At 37.9% G+C, this 19,933-nt stretch overlaps 1 protein-coding gene across 2 annotated transcripts in view; it reads right to left on the bottom strand.

The window, feature by feature from the left end:
• The window catches only part of mapk14b (mitogen-activated protein kinase 14b), a 40,425-nt gene that overhangs the window by 14,295 nt on the left and 6,197 nt on the right, over window positions 1-19,933 (bottom strand). For both annotated transcript variants that reach the window (XM_017712743.2, XM_017712734.2), the window contains exons 2-4: window positions 15,305-15,434; window positions 8,596-8,654; window positions 1,593-1,704 (exon numbers count right to left, since the gene is read on the bottom strand). In XM_017712743.2, the coding sequence (XP_017568232.1) occupies window positions 1,593-1,704; window positions 8,596-8,654; window positions 15,305-15,434 (301 nt within the window). The remainder of the gene's footprint in view (window positions 1-1,592; window positions 1,705-8,595; window positions 8,655-15,304; window positions 15,435-19,933) is intronic.

The following is a 19,933-nucleotide window of genomic DNA, read 5'->3' on the forward strand; positions in this document are numbered from 1 at the left end:
GCGGTTGGCCCTGGGTTCCTCCTAATGCAGGACAATGCTGGACCTCATGTGGCTGGAGTGTGTCAGCAGTTCCTGCAAGATGAAGGCATTGAAGCTATGGACTGGCCCACCCGTTCCCCAGACCTGAATCTGATTGAGCACATCTGGGACATCATGTCTTGCTCCATCCACCAACGCCACGTAGCACCACAGACTGTCCAGGAGTTGGTGGGTGCTTTAGTACAGCTCTGGGAGGAGATCCCTCAGGAGACCATCCGCCACCTCATCAGGAGCATGCCCAGGCATTGTAGGGAGGTCATACAGGCACGTGGAGGCCACACACAATACTGAGCCTCATTTTGACATGTTTTAAGGACATCACATCAAAGTTGAATCAGCCTGTAGTGTGTTTTTCCACTTTAATTTTGTGTGTGACTCCAAATCCAGGCCTCCATTGGTTAATAAATTTGATTTCCATTGATGATTTTTGTGATTTTGTTGTCAGCACATTCAACTTTGTACAGAACAAAGTATTCAATGAGAATATTTCACTCATTCAGATCTAGGATGTGTTATTTGAGTGTTCCCTTTATTTTTTTGAGCAACAGTGGTCCAAGGAGGAATGCAACACAACCCAGTGAAGGGGTATTGGTCACCCAAGGTTCATTGATGTACAAGGCTATCCTGTCCAGTCCTGAACAACAGAAGGGCTACTGTGACACAAGTCAAAAAATTTTAATGATGGTTACAGGAGGAACATGGACCCAGCCACATTAACAGAAGGCAAGTTGAAGCTCTTTGTCAAATAAAAGTGCAATAACGATACTTTTACCAATACTTAGCATTTAGATTTACAATTACATTCAATTTTTCTATCACAATACTGTTATATTAATGGGCATAATCTGTCATGGCTACTCATGACAGCATATGATGCTTGCTATGACATGCTTATGGCATTATTAGATCAATGTTATGTAGCAGGATTTAAGTGGTAGCAACTTTAAAAACCTAATATTTTTTTAAAATTACTCTTCAATAAAGCACAATCTAATCTTTCTAGCATTTTATTCTTTTAATAAAGCATACAGTGTATGATAAAATGTCTTTTTTATTGGCTTTGTAACTGCTTGTGAATCAGAACCATTTCAAGGAATCATCAGTGGTATCATTATCAAAAAGCATCAGATGATGCCCTGCCTAAATAGTAGAAGGTTACAGCAAGTTAAAGGAATGCTGAAAACAGTAAAAGCACAGAGTTGCCCAAACCTGCTCCTAGAGGAGCACCACCACCCTGCAGAGTCCAATCCTAGTCTAAACAGATGTATCTAATCAAACGGCATCTGTCTATTACAGGAAGGTGTGTTAGCATTGGAAGGAAAAGATAGAATGCAGGCATTCCTGCCTTACAGGAGGCTCCTACTCAATAGCCAAGTGATTCATAGTCTACAAGTGACGCACCATTTGCAAATGAAATGCAAACATATCACGTATCTTTAAACTCGTACTCTCGAAATGACCAAACAAAAAAAACAAAACAAAAACAAAGATAAGACTGATGACATAATTGGGGGTTATGCTGTTGCCTGATTATTAAGGAAAAGAGAACTGACCTTGAGGCCCCGTAAAATCTGATAGATGAGGAACTGCACATGGTCGTCCGTCAGCTTCTGACACTTGACGATGTTGTTGAGGTCAGCACCCATTAGGTGAGTCACCAGGTACCTGGCAGTCAACAGAAATCATAGTGACTCAACAACAGACCAAACCCAATTATTAACCTGACTTTTACAGCCATGCTTAAAACACAGTTCAAAACAGTGTAGTAGTCACCTCTTTTACACAACACAGCAGCAGACTTACTGGTGTGTAATTATGATTACTATGGAATTTAATTCCTTTAGAGAAAAACGCCTCTTCATACATTTTTGTTTAATTATTTCTTACATGTAGGTCACTGAAGTAAGTGGAAAAAAATCTGTTAAAAGGCGCACATTCTAAACTTTCAATCTACACCACTTTTATAAGTAGAAGAGATATAGTTGTATGAAAAAATTTGAGCATCCCTGGTCAAATTATATTTTGCCGATTTTCTAAGTTAAAATAAGTTAACATATCCTCTCTATAGAGAAAACAACCCTGCAGATTTTAATGTATAAGTACTGTTCATGACTTTAAAATATTTTAATATTTTAAATGTGGCTTGGGCAAAAGTTAGAGCACATTTTTGTTTTATATGTTTTATTTCAATATGCTAACTTAGCAAATGAATAGAAACTGCACATTAAAATTTGCAGATTAATGCCAATTAAGTTGGTTCCCTACAGAGGAATCAACAAGACAGGCAACCTTCTGCTTACAACTGCATTTTAATATCATTTGAACATGATGAAAAGTTAAGAAACAAAAAATACATAATTCCATGTGTATGTATATACATAAACTAACTATTGGATTACTATGTAATCTAAGTACATAGTCATTACTATGTAATTAGAAGTAAACTTTCAGCTTTGCAAGTGCAAGAGGAGATATTTTACCATGAAAATTACTCTGTATTGCAGAACATCCATTTGCATTTTTGCCATATTATGGCTAATCTGAGCCCAACAGAAAAACTGCAGGATTGGCAGATCCAAACCTGCCAATATAGATATAGATATATGCAAATTGGATGTAAAAACGATTCGTTACGTAACAAGCTATATAATTCATTATGCAATTATATTACATAAATACTTATGCAGTGTAAATAGAATGTATTGCACAATGTCAGTAATTTGACACTAAGAAGCCATAAAATATCTTTATTGCAGCAGTCAGAGTGACAAATTGGGTACCAGAGGCTGAAGTTAAGCCAGAGTTGCATCAAGCAGAACCTATTAGCTGCACAGCCCCAGCAGGGAGCAGTATAATGCTGCTGGCTTAGCGCCAACAGTGAGTGGCTCTGGTGTACTATGGAAGGAATCCGGGCAGCTCCCAACACTGACATGACTACAACCACTCTAAACTAAACAAGTAAGAAAGCCTGGCCTTCTCAAAGCACACACAGAGGGGGTTCTGATTAAGGGCTGCAAAAATGCTTTACATTAAAGGGTAGAACTTTTGCAGAGTAGATGTGGTTACGCATACACACTCACATACACAAACTCTATAAATATGTCGCTAAATCTGGCCCTCCACTTAACCCCATTGCCCCTCTTTGACTTCTGGTGCAGGGATATTTATAAATTATAAATAGTATTCTTATCTCTAGTCTCCATGCTTCTCATGGGTAAGAGAGTAAAAGTGGCACGCACAACAGTGCTCTCTCAGCCCAGCATGTGTGTGTGTACACGTTTGCCTACGTGTGTGCTTAGTAACGGACACTTCTGTGTCCACTCCCTGCACAGCCAGCCACAACTCTCTCCACAGTGTGGCTCTTGTCTCTCTGTTTTAGTTTGTTTTATATATTTTCAGAAAAAAAATGTCCTGACTTTGTAAGAAAAGACTAACCTACAATGCCACATTCAACAACACCTGCAACAGCATGCTTGCTCGGATTAAGATTAGGGTAAGGAATAGGCTACTACATATAATTACATAATAAATATAGAACATATTACAGGTAGGTACTTTTGTATACAGTATTGTGGGAAAGTTTTAGGTATGGGTGAAAATGAAAACTAAAAAGCTATTTTTCTGTATCAGTGACTGTTTATTTCTTCAGAAAACAAGACAAACCTACTATTTATAATATTACATAGGGGAATTTACATATTTTCACTGGTGGTACAAAACCTCACATCTCCAAAATATTAAATCTTCATGGAGAAGTTATTTAAAAAAAAAAAAAAAAACCCACAAAATTCTTAACTTTAAATGAAAATTAATCAAACAGTATTTCCCCTAATTTTATCTATCAGTTTATTTTAATATAAATTATAAATATTTAATATAAAAGGGCGTCTGATATTTTCGAATTCTGTAAAAACATTTATAAAAAAAAACAAAAAAACCCACAAATATAGAGATACATGGTTCTGTCCTGATAGCAACAACATGTTTAATACGCACCAAGCACATTTCATACAGATATGTACAAATATCTATATATACACACACCACACATGTATGGTCTCATGTCCTGACACTGCATAAAAACAAGTGTGTGTGTGTGTGTGTGTGAGAGAGACAGAGAGAGACAGAGAGAGACAGAGAGAGACAGAGAGAGACAGAGAGAGAGAGAAAGAAACTGTGTGACCTCAGATGGCCTTCACCCTACTGCACTCAATGAAGGAAGGGCAGCCTACTCTGGCAGTGTACTAGATGGTGGCAACAGAGGACAGAGTGTGAGGGGTGTTTGTGAGCACTGGGCGGACAGACAAACCCCACAAACAGAATGAAACTTGAATCCTGGCAAACTGTCCTGAGTAAATTTAGACAATTTCCAATAAATTCTCACATGGGAATTTCCAATTTTCTTTGCCAGGAATTTTCCCAATGTCCTAAGAACACACAGAAGCACTTTGCTGTAAGAGGAAAACATAAAATGGACTATAACAAAGCAAACCAGCCAGCTCTCCACTGATGAAAAGTGCAGTATCATGACACACATTTTTAGTAATATGTAGTTTCTCTGAGGTTTGCAAACAAACAAAATGCACTGGAAAACAAGTAGTACCACATTTTCAAAGGCCATATAACAGGCTATTTAAGAAGAAACAGAAAAACAACTAGTAAAAGTATATTAATAAACTAGAAAGGAAAAGTTTGTGAACGAACTTTAAGTTGGCTCGAAAAAGTCAGCTAATTTCATTAAAACGTTAAAATGGTTGAAAACTGTTGATAGTTGTTAAAAATGTTGTCAAAATGTTGTAAAGCAGAAGCTTCAGTATCCGTGATGGACGGTAATTCGTTGCTAGATGCTACTGTGAATGATGTTCCACCTTAAATTTTGTGCCACGTTAATTTTAGGGCTACCTTAAACTAAGTTCCACTTTAAATTCTGTGCTACCTTAAAGAGTTACATCTTAAATTCTGTGCCACGTTAATTGCAGTTCCACCATAAAATCTGTGCCACCTTAAATTTAGGGTTATGTTAATTGAAGTTCCCCCTTAAATTCTACGCCACCTTAAAAGAAGTTCCATCTTAAGTTCTGTGCCATCTTAATTTTATTGCTATGTTAATTAAAGTTCCACCTTAAATTTAGTGCCACCTTAAAAAAGTTCCACCTTAAATTTTATTGCTGTGTTAATTAAAGTTCCACCTTAAAACACTGTTCCACCTTAAATTTAGTGCTTTGTTATTTCAAGTTCTACCTTAAATTCTGTACCACCTTAAATTTGGTGCTATGGTAATTGCAGTTCCACCTTAATTTCTGTTTTAATTTAATTGCAATGTTAATTGAAGTTTCACCTTAAATTCTCTGCCTCCTTAAAGTTAGTGCCATGATAATAGCAGTTCCACCTTAAATTTAGTCCTATGTTAACAGCAGTTCCACCTTAAATTTAGTGCTACGTTAATAGCAGTTCCACCTTAAATTTAATGATATGTTAATAGTTTCACCTTAAATTTAGTGCTATGTTAATTGAAGTTCCAACTTAAATTTATTGTTATGTTAGTTGGAAGTTCCACCTTAAATTCAGTGCTATCTAAGAGCAATTCCACGTTAAAAGCAGTTCCACCTTAACAAAATCATTATGTGTGCTGATTCTGCTGAGCATTAGGCTGGGAGCCTGTGAGACATTGAGCTCCGTGCAGGAGTCTGTATCTGTTGTGAGAGAGAGGGACCCATTGTGACATCATGTCTGGCATGCTGCCAACATTCCGCCCATTCATTCCCTATGGGGGAAAAATGATCCATTTATTATCCGCTGTACAAAAATTGTACATCGGATCGCTTAGAAAAGTACAATGAACCTAATCGGGTATAGTTTATAGTTATACGGGTATCGTTACTACGATCCTGCAAAGTTTCGTGGCTCTAGCTCAAAAACTGTGGGACGAGAAACTATTTAAATTTTGAGCGTAGAATAATAATAAGATTACGAAGAACAGCAAGTTAGCTTTTCAAGCCAACTTAATTAAGCTGTCATCCAATTGGCTACATGCATCGATACCATTTCTTTTTTCAGACCAAGTACAAAGTATGACTATGTATTTTATAAGTACATGCCAGTAACATGTCTCACATTATACTGACTAACCTACTTAGAATTAACAAAAAGATGGCTGGTTTTAAATGAAGTGCATTAGCTAGCTGTGCTTTATTATTTAACACCACCTTGGATTGGGCATCCAAGAAACTCCAAATCTTCTTTTTGGTTGATTGAGCTGTAATGCATGTCCTCTAAAGCCAGACATTGTGTGATTTTAGAAATCTTGTTCTTTGATGCCCATCTTGTATAGACAAAGCCTACGATTTGTATAATTTCACACTGTACAAAAATGTTCAGTTCATGCTACATGAAACAGACAGCTCTGTTCATGAACAATTTCCAGCTAACTTGTTTTATTCAAATAAATGTTGCACACCGAGTACTGAGCAAACATGCTGAGAAACTGATACAGCAGCTCAGCTAACACTGCGCACTGAAGCTGAAGCAGGCGGTCATGTAGGACAGTCTCTCTAGAGCCTAATTTACAAAAAAAATGCTGTATTAGCATTTATACCTCACTATTATATTCAGTCAAACAGAGCAAAGTCTGCATACACAGACATTGGTAGCTAATGTCAAATTTTTTGGCTAAAATCACAGAGCAATCTGCCATTGCGGAATGTTTAAAGTCACCTATTGCTTTGTGTCTGACTGTCGCTGAGTCAGTAACACATTGTGTGAGCAGAGCCTCCTTCTCTGCGTTTGTCCATAAGCACGGCACTGTATACTCAGTTTACATCAACACTGTATTGGCTGGTAATGTTAGTATCTATGAATTTTTATGAGTATGAGTAAATAAGCATGGTATTGGCCTAAAACCCAATACCAGTATCAGTATTGATGTATCCCTACTTGTTACTATGCAGTTCAGTTACTACACCCTGATGGTTGTTGTTTACAGGCTCTCTTTAGTTAGCCTAAATCTGACTGTTTATTGTGCAGTTGTTTAGTGCTAATGAAGTACTGATGGTATTCATGGCCATCATGATGTATTTTATAATATCAATAATACTGTCATATTGTCACCCCACTCTATACTTTCTGCCACTCTCTCATCTCACTTCACTTCACAGAGAATTGAAGGTTATTGCACAACCAAAAAGCATTACACAGGGTCTGTTGCTATAGTAACTGTGGATATTCCCTGCACATGTCTGGCCACTGTGTTTCAACTCCCCTTAGACCATCACAAGGCACGATCAGGCACTCGCATCAGTTCCGATTCCACATGAGTGGCTGGGAGATGATCAACAAGCACATCAGAGTGCGGTGAGGCCGGCTTTTCATTGCCGAGATAAATAAAAGGGGCACGTCTCATAAGCCCCACCCCTGCCCCCCCTCCACCGCCCACACACGCAGGTGGAAATGCGGCCAGATACACACGCACGCTCAAAAGAATACCAGCCTGAGTCATTGCTGCCAAGTGCCAAGCAACTTGACTTCCTGTCAGCTGTGATTCGTCTTTCTCCTCCCGAAAGTGGACCTCCTCCTGACGTTCTGCCCAGTAACTGAGCACACACATAGATGCTACAGCTTGTGTCCCAAAGCAACCTGCCTGTACTGAGTTCAGAGGCCCATTCTGATCAAACTCTGAACTCTCCATTGGGAGATAAGTTAGCAGAATGAAAGAGGGAGCATGTGTGTGTGCACGTGTATCACATTGCGCATGTGCACACACACACACACTTTAAATTTTGCAATTTGCAAGTAATAATTTGCACAGTACTGTAATACATATAGGTTATATTATTATCACACAGATACCTGCATATCATTAGCGTACATATCTCCATTTTTACTATTTATATTTTTCTACATCATTGGAGTACAGGAGATGTCTTTTACATTGTGACCAAATTTCATTATAAATGGACCAACAGAAATAGTCCAAAATTATGTGGAAAATGTGGTACTTTCTTTTCATACAGCAATAATATAAAACTGGAACATCCTACTAATATACATTATTATACATACACAATAATATACATTATTAACATCACCATGAACATACTGTATAACCCATTACAGAACAGTGGAAACCTCTGCTAAGCAGTCTATGTTTATCAATTACACTTGTGGCGAGAATACAAATTTCTGCAAGAGATTCTGAGACTGTCAAGCTAACAACAGAGGACACCCCCAAAACCCCCTCCCTCCCATTGTTCCACTTGCTATTTGTCTCGCTGCAAAAGCGAAACACTTTACAGGTATCAAAGAAGTGTACACTTGAAGAAGAACGCCTCTGCTTGCAAATGCATTAAATAGAAGTAGGAGTACATTATTTTAATTCAGCACTTGAGCCAACTATTTACAAATACACATCTTACGTTGGCCTATAGCTGAAGAAGCTTAAAGAGGGAAACAGTACAGAACAAGAGCATATAAGATTTTTTTAACAACAGAAAATGGCACAGTTTTGTGCAGCAGTACAACAGCATGAATTCACCAGCAGACAAGAATTCATTTACTCACACGTCATTAAATTCTTCCATGTTGGTGGCAGGCGTGAACACATCCAAGAGGCCGATCACCTGAAAAACAGAACACTCTGAATCAGGTATTGGACAAAGCAAACGGCACAGAAGCCTCAACAATAAAACTATGACATTTTTCAGTCTTTAGTGAGTCCACTCTTTGCCTTTTATTACAGCTTCCATTCTTTTTACAAGACTTGCTTTCACTTCTTAAAAGAGATATTTTTCCCACACCTCCAAAGTTCCTTCTTAGAAGTGTATTTTCTGTTTCTCATCATCACCAACACATCCTTTCATTTTCATAGTATTTTCACACAGTGGAAGAATGGACAGAAACAGCTGTGTTTTTTTTTCAGATCTGATAACAAAAGATAACAAAAGTTATGCGTAATTTTCCCTTATCTCAAACGTTTAAGTACTGTTTATCTGATGGGGACAGTTTTGGTGGTCTACCAGGTCTTGCAGGTGGTGGTTAAGAGGTCCACTTCCTCTGCACCCTTAAATAAATTTTTCCAACTCCAGTTTTGAAAACTTTTTTTTTTTTATTGTTTACTTTTTGTGCAGGGTGGCTGCCTTATATCTAATCAGATATATCTCCTGAAAAATAACCTTTAGTCTTGGAAGAAAAGTTAGCTTATAAGGCTGGTAAGCAATACCAAAGAATGGAACTTGGTCCAGAGCCAGGCACAGCCTTTACAAATAGAAAAACTTCAGCAGTTGCTACGAGGACCATAGAAACCTCAAACAAGTGACAAAGAATGTAGAGTGACAGCTAAGAACCTACAGACATCTTTGTTAGGAATATAAGAAAAACAGAACAAGAGTGCTGAGAACACACAAACACTGCTACGCATTTCAAGTTTGATAGAAGACCACACAGATGCTCCCAATCGAGAACGACTAGAACGATCCTCTAAGCCACAACATAGGGATGTGCCAAAGTGCCACCCTGTAGGATTGATCTGCTGCCGTAGAAAGTGTTTGGTTAATGTCATTGCCAATAAAGGAGGATCTACTACTTAATGAATACAACGGTCTTGATGGTTTGTACAATTTGCTCAATAAAGATATAGCAATGCAAAATGCTGGGTGCTGCATGTTGCATAAGAGTGTCCATTTTAGGGATGCACTGATATGGAAATTGTGGGGTAATGCTGATACACCAGTATTTTTCATGTATATATCTGTCATCACTAATATCAATACCAATGCAAATATATTTATACTATGTAGACATTGGGACTAGATCTGCATTAGATCTGGGACTAGATTAGCATTATGAAGAAATTAATGTTTATTTATGAGACTTTACAAAACAAGAAAAATGAATAAAATGCAGGCACCAAAGCAGCTAAACAGTCTGCTCTTGCAGAGCACAATACATTTAGAAATATTGGTGCATTTTTTAAACAATTGTCTGCAATATTTATATAATTCCAATATGTAATAAGTGATGCAAAATGAAAATTCCTGGCCAAAACCAAAACAGAAGTTCTCAGAACCAAAAAGCCATTCTTTTAATGTTTGTAGAGAACAATAAAAAAAAATTAAAAAAAGTAAAAAACGTCAAATATAAAATCAGTTCTAATGATCTGTCCAGTGTTGACCAAAGCTGAAATCAAAACTCAAGACACACAGGGCCTGAAAAACCTGAAAAAGTTTTATTTCTGCCTATTTCTTTTATTCATGCATTTCAATAAACAACCTAAACATAAAACTATAACATGATAAAAGAAAAAAAATGCTCATTATTAATTAAAAATGCTTTCAATAAAACCATTCACATAAAATAAACTCACTAAAATGATACAGTATAATGAACACACTATGCATGCTGCAGTATGTGCCATGAAATCCAACATCCACGACAACAGAATGGTGGGCGATCCAAGGCGATGCCTCTTTTGACCTATTTTTCAGCCTGAATGTTTCGGCGGCTGAAACTCTGGGGCATCCAAAGTCTATTTATTATATGACTTGAACGTAAATCAGATCACAGTAAGGAAGCTATTCATGGAGAAATGTACTGAATTCTATAGATGGCTTACTCTTAAAAGATGGTTCTTTAAGGATTCTTTAATAAATACAATGGTTATATGTAGAACCATGAACACTCGAATGTTTTTTCAGATTCTGAAGAATGATGGCGAATGTGTTGGGTATAGTTCTATACAGAACATTTTTGAAAATGGGTTCATACATCAACAAAAAGGGTTGAAACAACAGCAGTACCCTTACTGGTGCTACATAGACATTCTCTATCAATCTGAAGAACCATTTCACCATGCAAAGGACCCTTTAAGCATGCAAATGGTTCTTTGAGTGTTTATGGTTCTACACAGAAGCACTGTCTTTACTAAAGAACCTTTGAAGAAGCATCTTTTTTCAGAGTGTGTATAGGTTAAAGGTTCTTAAAACAGCTGCACAATTCCAGCTGCATATAAAAATCTGAAGGTTCTTAAGTCCTTTCTGAGGTTTCTGCAATTAGTCATGGTTACATTCTCCAACCCTCACTCCTAGCCTCGTGGTACCTAGCCACATGAACAGCATTCAAAAAGGAAGCGTTCGCATTAGAGTGCAATCTGGCAGTGATGCACTCCATTCTCTCTTTCAGGAACATTCACTTTCGAGTAGGCGTCAGCTTTACCCATCATACAGTGGCTTAATAGATCTGAGTCCCTTCATGGCGATAACTGCAGCTGTGTAGCACTTTCAAACTCGTGTCATCCCCCTGGGCAGCTGGCCTCTCTGGATGTGACTGAGCGTGTGGGTATGCGTGTGTATCTAGGGGAAACCCCTTTCCATGACTTGGCTGCAACAGCTTGAATCATCCAGCTCTATACTCTCTACTCATGTTGCACACTTCCACCGGCAATTAACTCTTGAATAGATTAGCTCCTAGCGCGTAGAGCTGAAGGAGGGCTGGGAGAATCACAAAAACAATTTCTCTGATGAGGACAACGTGCTGAGGGAGCACTATCTAGCAAACAGCAGCTTCCGATGAAAATACAAGCAGGAAATGACACTGAGCAGAAGTGTGTGTGAGCATCTATGTGTGCATGTATGTGTAACAGGGAGGGCGACACAGACCCACCACAGAGTCTCAACCACACTCAGACGCCAGCGCTAAAGGCTAGCAGATTCCGGCCAAGAGGAAAGAAAACACAAGGCTTTTCAACTATGCAAGAAAACAACACTCAGGAAGCTTTCAGTTCTGGCCAATAGCTTAATTATGCACTGCACTCTGCAGCTCCAGCAGTCTCTTCTCTAGGCCTCAGTGTTATTTTAGGAACAGACAAGCATGTTATTGTTTTGTCTGTTTATGACATTGTTTAAAAGTCATGTTGTGATATTTAAAGTCCATGTAAAGCAGTAAAAAACGAGTTCGTCAAACCACAGAAAAAAAAGTGTCATTAACCATCCAGCCAAATTTGACTGATTGAAAAAAATGATAAGGTACATAAAATCAGATTTCAAAAAAGTGAAAATATAAGCAGTATTCTCTGCTCTGAAACGCTGGGGGCGTGTCCGATGAAGGCACTGAGACTACAGCCAGTCATGGGAAAGGTGCAGCCTCTCTTCAGCCTTGTGCTCGCCAGAATGGAACTGCTGCAACATTTAATGCGGAACGGGAAAATTCAAATAGCAGGCTAACTTCAGCTTCTCACTCGCCAGAATGGAACTGCTGCACCATTTAATGCGGAACGGGAAAATTCAAATAGCAGGCTAACTTCAGCTTCTCACTCACCAGAATGGAACTGCTGCACCATTTAATGCAGGACGGGAAAATTCAGATAGCAGGTTAACTTCAGCTTCTCACTCACCAGAATGGAACTGCTGCACCATTTAATGCAGAAAGAGAAAATAGTTCATAAGCCAACTAAAAGAAAGCCTGGTTAAATTTGTAAGATTTAGTTCTGAAAACCAATCAAAACAGAGCAGCTCCCAGCCCTGAAACATTTCAGCCCTGATGAGTTCAGAGATGTCCAGTTTAGAGGAGAAAAGGGGGAGAACGTTGTCATCACACACAAGGAACATACGTTATCCCAATGGCCATCTTCACTTTTAAAATAAACTGAAAATAAATGTTAGAAACCTGTAGAAATCTCCCATCCCACAACTCAACTTCCACCCTAGGGGAAAAAAAACAAGTGGCCAACAAATCATAGCTGAACAGGTACTGTGCAGTTACTATTTTCTTCTTAATTTGTTGTTTTACATTAACATGATGACTATTTATCACAGCACAACACTTTAAGTCCAGGCCTGATTAACTCAGACACCATCACTCGCAGTCTGACTTGATCCAGTTAGTCCAGTGACCATCTAGAGAAGCTATGGATTGTGGGCTAAAAGCAGCTGTTTTATGTTGAATATTTGTCAATGTGTGAACGTTCACTTAGTCTGATAGTTAAAAGGGGAAAAACATTGCTCCAATGTAAAATGTAATAAATGCTCCACACATTTTACAATTTTAGTGGTAAAATAAAATGACTACTCCAATTTTTAATTCAATTAACTGCATGTTTCATATACTACACTACACTCATTTCAATTCAACACGACAAGTTACTCTGTCTTCTTAATGAAGTGTTCTTTTAGTACTGACAATATATATGATATGCTCAGAAAAGCAAACTGTGACATACTCCAATATTTAATCATGATAACGATAAAGTCATCACTATGGCTACATAATAAAATTATAATTAAAAAAATATTTAAAAAAATAACCCAGGTGAACTATTCCTAGTCAGAGCAGTATGAATGGTGTGAGAGTGAAAAAATGAGAGTAAATTAAGGCAGAGGTGCAATATTCTAGTTAGGGCTGCTCTGGTAAGGCTGGGATATGCATCTTCTTCACATCGACTTCACATATTTCAACTGTGAAATGAAAAACTTGGCGTGACCTGCATTATATTTGGCCAAAATCATTTATATTTGTTGGATCATGTGGATCAAGATCATGTCTAATTTCATCCTGACACCCAAAGTACATCCGTGATTGCCAATATGTCGATGCTCATAGCACACGATAAAACATTTAGTGATTGCTTAGAGGCTCATTTGCATATTGCAGACTTTTGATGTCTGATATCGCACAGCAGTTAAGGCGCGCTATATTGTGGTGTCTTATTTTGAAAATCATATCTGATAGCTGGTCATAAACACGCAAGATTGTGAAAAGCGACAATACTCATATCTGTGAGCAAGCAAAACAAAGAGGAGATACCTTTACCATTCAGTAACCAGGGTTTTTACATTTTAATTAAAACGCTCTCTGAACCTTTTTACAGCACATGCAGTGGTATCAAGTTGCACACCAACCTGCAAAATGCAAAAGCACTTTTAACAACCCCTTTCTCTCGCCTCATCTCTCAAAGAAAACTTACAAAAGAGAGATAGTGATCGATAGTGTTTCATAACTGAGAAATGCTTGCCATGCTGGAGTCAGGCCTGATGCTCTGCTCACTCAAACGGAGGATTCTGCTTTACGGGTACAGTAAAAGGAAGAAAACACTTGTAGCGTAGTGCGTAGGGAGAGCAAATCAAAAAGCCCAGAGCAAAACGACAAAAGTGGAGGGAGGGAATGCGTGGGAACTGGTTTAAGCACAGTCATAGAACTCAGTGACGAGATAAACATAGCTGAGAGATGCTGGTTTTTGTGCATGAACACAAAAGCTGGTTCATTATTAAATACTTCAGCCTAAAAGAAAAAAAAATGTTCAGGCTAAAATATATTTTACTAAATGTTTTCCCTTTTTCCATGTAGCCCATCAAGTAGGCCTGTCACAATTACTATATAACTGCCTCATCGCAATTATTTGAGCTGACTGGAATTGCTTTCCATGGTCATTAGCTTTCAGAGTCATATTATGCTGCAGGCAGACTCTGAATTGGCTGTGCTGGGTGGAGGCATATAAGTGTAATTAAGAGAAGCTATAAATGCAATCATTGGGACATCATGAGACTTAAGGAAATAGCTGTAACATACTTGTTTGTTTAATTGTTTTTAGTATGCATGCTAACAGAATGAGAGTTATTCTTTCACTTTCAGAAAAAAAATATTTGATAGATTCTACACATGACTCTGCAACTGTAGACATTAATTTCAGTGAACACCAAGGAAGCAAGATCAGCTAATCTGGCCCTTTAAGATTAGTACTTTAATAGTTGTACGCAAATTGTTAATAGCTTTTATTTATATGACCTTTAATCATCAACTACAATGTCATGATCTTGACAGCCCTATAGCCAAAGATTGCTTCTTTAGTTTTGCACTGATGTTACCTAAGAATGGGGATACACCAAATTTCTTGTGACTTTTTCTTTCCCAATTCTGGTTCTGATAACGACCAATAGCAAATATGGACCCAATATCTTTTCCTTCTTTAATTTTAAATTCTGTATACCTTATATAACGTACTGTTACAAAGACTTAATTCCAAAATATGATGAATCGATATATACAGAATAAAAAGCGCTTCTGCACAGGACCTTTAGTCTAACACTTTATGAGTGGCTTTTATTTTGACAACCTCTAGTGCACAGAATGCAATTCACATTTGCATCTCCTCAAACAAAGTTCGCCTGTAATGTGACCCTGAATTATTACCTCTATATACATAATTCAGGTCCATTAATAAAACATGAGATAATAAAGGTGAGAAATTGATGTTTAGCATGTTTTGGAAATAAGCACTCACATTTTCATGCTTCATATGCTTGAGCAGCCGTAGCTCTCTGTACGTGCGCTTGGCGTGGATGATGGACTGGAAAGGCCGAGACAGTTTCTTCACGGCGACCTTCAGGCCTGTCTTGACGTCATACGCTGAGCTGCGGAGGAGAACACAATGTCAGTCTCCTTATCTGGACTGTCACAGTTCAGAACAGCAAACAATTCATAAAGCTCACTCACAACTTTGAAACTACACTGGAAGGAAGAAACAAAGGATGAGTCACTTTCAAAAGGAAGAGATTTTAATAGAGGTTGGTGAGGATATTATTTAACAATGCTGATAAATACCAAAGTGTATAATAAATCAACAAATTACATATAGCATTTCCACAGGAGGCTGAAGTGCAGCAGTAAACAAGGACATAATCACATGAACATCATGCAGACAGCAACTCAATGCAGTACAGCAAGAGAGGGAAGTCAGTCTGCAACAAGTAAAGATGGGAAAATACTGTATCGTTTCATACTGATATTTAGGTGTGGACAATAGGGTGATATTTATGGGTTTTGTGATAAATTTATGTCATATGCTTTTCTGGATATGTGGCCATCAGTATTTAAATAACACTAAAGGTTATTACAAAACCTTGTTTCTATTTTATGTGGCACTACTGGTTCTGTCTTTTCTATTCCAACTTAACACACCATTTAAAAAACAAATTATCTTGATACATTTTGTGTATTGTGACAATGTCTTGAAACATTGTGATATTATATGTTGGTTATATAGCCCACTCCTACTGATATCAATACTGTTACGTTTAGTATCAGCCAAAACTGACCCAAAAATGAGCTTTAGCTACCATGGTTTAATATGTATAATCAAAGCATTTCACCCCAGATCTAAAAGTAGGCCATCAAGTTCATACTACCCAAAAATTCTACTATCCCAGAGGAAGAAATATGCAGCTAACAACATCACATCACACAGTAGAAGTGTGTGCTATTTCAGGCTAGGTTTGTTACAAGAGTGGATCAGATTTGGATTCCTCCAATATCCGATCTAGTATTTTCTGCCCATTTCAGTCTGATACACATACCATATAAATATACACACCATCTCTAGTGAGAAGTGATAAGATTCCTTGGAATGGAACAGACAAAGCTTTACACCCAAACTGCCTGCAGAGAAAGCAGTAGCAGAGCAAATGCCGCATCTTGCTTCCTAACGTTCCACTTTACATCTTATGTAAGGCTTATATAAGCACAACGGATTCTTCAGAATGATATCTGGCTGCAGAAAATTAGATTGGAATGCATCATTTATAAGACCGGAGTCAATCTATAACAAGCTACTCATGGTAAGCACTTCTCAAGTAGACTAGTTCCCCTGTGTTTCTAAGGAAGACAAGAATATCTACCAGGTCAGTGGAAGCCTGACATCAATAGATGTATGCAAAAGTTTCAATGCTCCTGGTCAAATGACATGTTTAGTTGATTTTCTGAATGCAAATAAGTTAACATGGCTCTACAAGGAACAAACATATGACATTTACCTCTACAAACATACCAGTAAAAAAAGTAGAATATACAACATAAAAATGTGCCATAACTTTTGCACAGGCCATATTTTATGTAATTTATTAGTTATTCCCCCCAATGTGTTAAATTTAGCAATTAAACAGTAATGTTGTATTCAAATGTGAAGAAGTATATTCTCTTTGCAGAATGTGTTTTTCACTTAGAAAATCAACAAAACAGGGTGCGCAAACTTTTGCATGCAACTGTATATTTCTGGATCTCTCAATGTAATGTTTCAATACGTAAAAAAAAAATCTCTTTTTAATATAAAACTATATTTTGCTAATATTTCAGGTATATATTGTGACACTCAAAGCATCTTCTTTGCTATTAAGACAAGTTATTCCGTACATAATAAATTAAAATGTAATGAAAATTTTTACAATCTACAGGTGTTTTTAATATCTGAAAGGTTTGAGTGCTGATGAGTGCAGACATCACAACAAAGGGATGAAATGTATGGGGAACAATCTCTGAAAAATCTAGGTGTCACTTTTACTTGATTAAAAAAAGAATGTATTAAAGTTTACATTCTGAAAGAAATGGGCTTCATGTTTAATTTGCAGCTTGAATTATAAACACGTCATCCATAGGTTATTATTAAGCTGTCTGAAGATTCTGAAAAAAGGGGAGCTATTAGCACTCAAACAGCTTTTGTGTGCATTATTGAAAGAGTGGAAACCCACACCAGCAGGATCACATGAATGCACATATGTTTGTAGCTACACATGCATCGTGCTCATTTGCTCATGCTCGTCTTCTTAAAAATGCTTCTGATACCATCTGATACCATGTCACGTAACCATAGCATACACGGTCACGCTAACGAACGAAGCACAAAAGATGGCAAGTGACTGAGGTTCTGCTCTCACAGAGGAGTTTCTGATGTTGTAGCACAAAGTCACTGGTCAATTTTAACATTGTACCTTGGGATATTCCCACCAGTATGATTGTAGCCTGTTTTTAAACACACACAAACACTAATTGTAGCCACTTTCCCAATACGGGTGGAGACACGTAGGCCAACAAAACAGAGGCAAAAACGTCAACATTTGTTACCAAAGTCTGACGACTGTACTCTGTTTGACTGAAAAGAAAAATTGCAATGCATGAACTTCAATATACAGATTTTTTTTATTTGTCTTCTTAAAATATACTGTAGAGAGACCATATCATCTTAGCCATTTACACCTGCTTTTAGTTTTATTGTCAAGTGTGGCACAAGTTAACAAAGCTACTGTAGCACAGTTTCTCAGTGTGTTTGCTCAGTAATCGGGTGCATAATGTGTTATTGTGAATAAAACAACTTAAATGACAAATGCCTGAAGACAGGGATGTGCGTAGGGGGTCTGTTTCACATAGCACATCAGCCGGGCCAAGCGCTTTTGTAGTGTGATTATATAAATCTTTCAATATATGAATTTCTAATGTGGAACAAAACCCACTCTTCTCCACTGCAAGGTAACTAATGTAGCTCAACTATCTCATGCATGTCATAAAAAGCAGCTAGATTTGAATGGTTTCACTGTTAAGGTAAAACGCACTCATTTACACCATCAACTACCTATTTCTAAGCAGGTTACTCATTTTGGTTTTGCAAGTGGTATCAGCAAGTACTTAAAAACATGCACGGGTGGTATCAAAAATGGTATCAATGCATCACTAGTCTTAATAAATCACTAGATTACTCAACTACTACTACTAGTGACGGCCCTAAAAAATTGCACTGAGTTGGTACCCTCAAGGGAAATTATCAAATTTATTAGCAGCATTTTAAGCTGCATTGACTCCATGCTCCCTGACTTGCGTCCAGGCCTTTGGTTATTTTTCAATTCAAAAAAGTTCATGAAAGGTACACATATGCACATTCCCCCTGAGAAAGTAAATGCATACCTTTAAAACTGAGGGTACACAATTGGACCTTAATGATTAAATAATAGGCATGAGGGCACACTGAAGTTACAGTGTATTCTGTTATTGCCAAGAAAGTACTTTTATCAGTTGTGCAGTTCTTTGCAGCCAAAAGAAAACTCGCAAATTCTAAACAGCTCACCAAGCTCACAATTCTAGCTCCAGTCTCCATTCACAACAGCTCCCTTTAGGAAAAATTAAGCTCATGCGAAGATAATCCCCCCCATCGTGTTTCGGTGATCTTTCAGAACAATGGCTCTGCAGTTACCATAACAGTTTGGGCTGGCGTGGTCAAACTGTTAGTGAATAGGGTTTCCAGGAAGTGCAACTAGGCCAGTTCTTACAGATGCAGGGAGACAAAAGCACATGCACCATTAGCATTCCCTAAAGAACGCTTCTCGCCAAACTGTCGGCTAAGACAGATAACAACACATGTACAATAGGCCACTGGGACGAAAAGAACTGGGGACTAAACCACGAGCCATGATAAAGGAAAGGAGCAATGCTCATACTTTAAAACTACAACAAACATTGCTGAGCCCAATAGAATACTACACAGATTTCAACACAATATGATATTACATAACCTGCACACTTACGTAGTAGAGCATGCTCGAGCACTTGTGGTCTATCAAATATCAAACATAGCATTTTCACAGGAAACTGAAGTAGAACGCCAGTAAACAAGAAATGAGGTAATCATGCAAACAAGCACTTAACGACTGTAGCGAGTTTAGCAAGAGAGGCAAATCTTCAGTAACAAGACTGATAAAGTTTATAGGAATGCAATAGACAAATCATCTGTTTCCACACACAAACTGCCTGCAGAGAAGAACAGCAGCAAGCTGTGGACTCTAGACTGCTGCATCCTGCTTCTTAACGTTTCCCTTTATATCTTACATAAGACTTTATGTGTGACTCAGAGCGGTCTCTCTGTATGGACAAATCCCACTCCAACACACTCACTCCCTGCAGGGTGTGGTGCTGACATGAGATAACTCCTTTCAGCATTTGAGACAAGAACAAGCTTAATACAGTGTCTGTTCTGGCTAACATCTTGTCATTCTTTTACTATCTACCATGGTATACCGGTGTTTTTATACACTGATATTGACAGATAACAAAAACTTGACCAAAATGTAGGTGTTTTACTGTGTAGGGCTGA

The sequence above is a fragment of the Pygocentrus nattereri genome, chromosome 21 (genome assembly GCF_015220715.1).
Source record: "Pygocentrus nattereri isolate fPygNat1 chromosome 21, fPygNat1.pri, whole genome shotgun sequence".
Taxonomy (NCBI): Eukaryota; Metazoa; Chordata; class Actinopteri; order Characiformes; family Serrasalmidae; genus Pygocentrus; species Pygocentrus nattereri.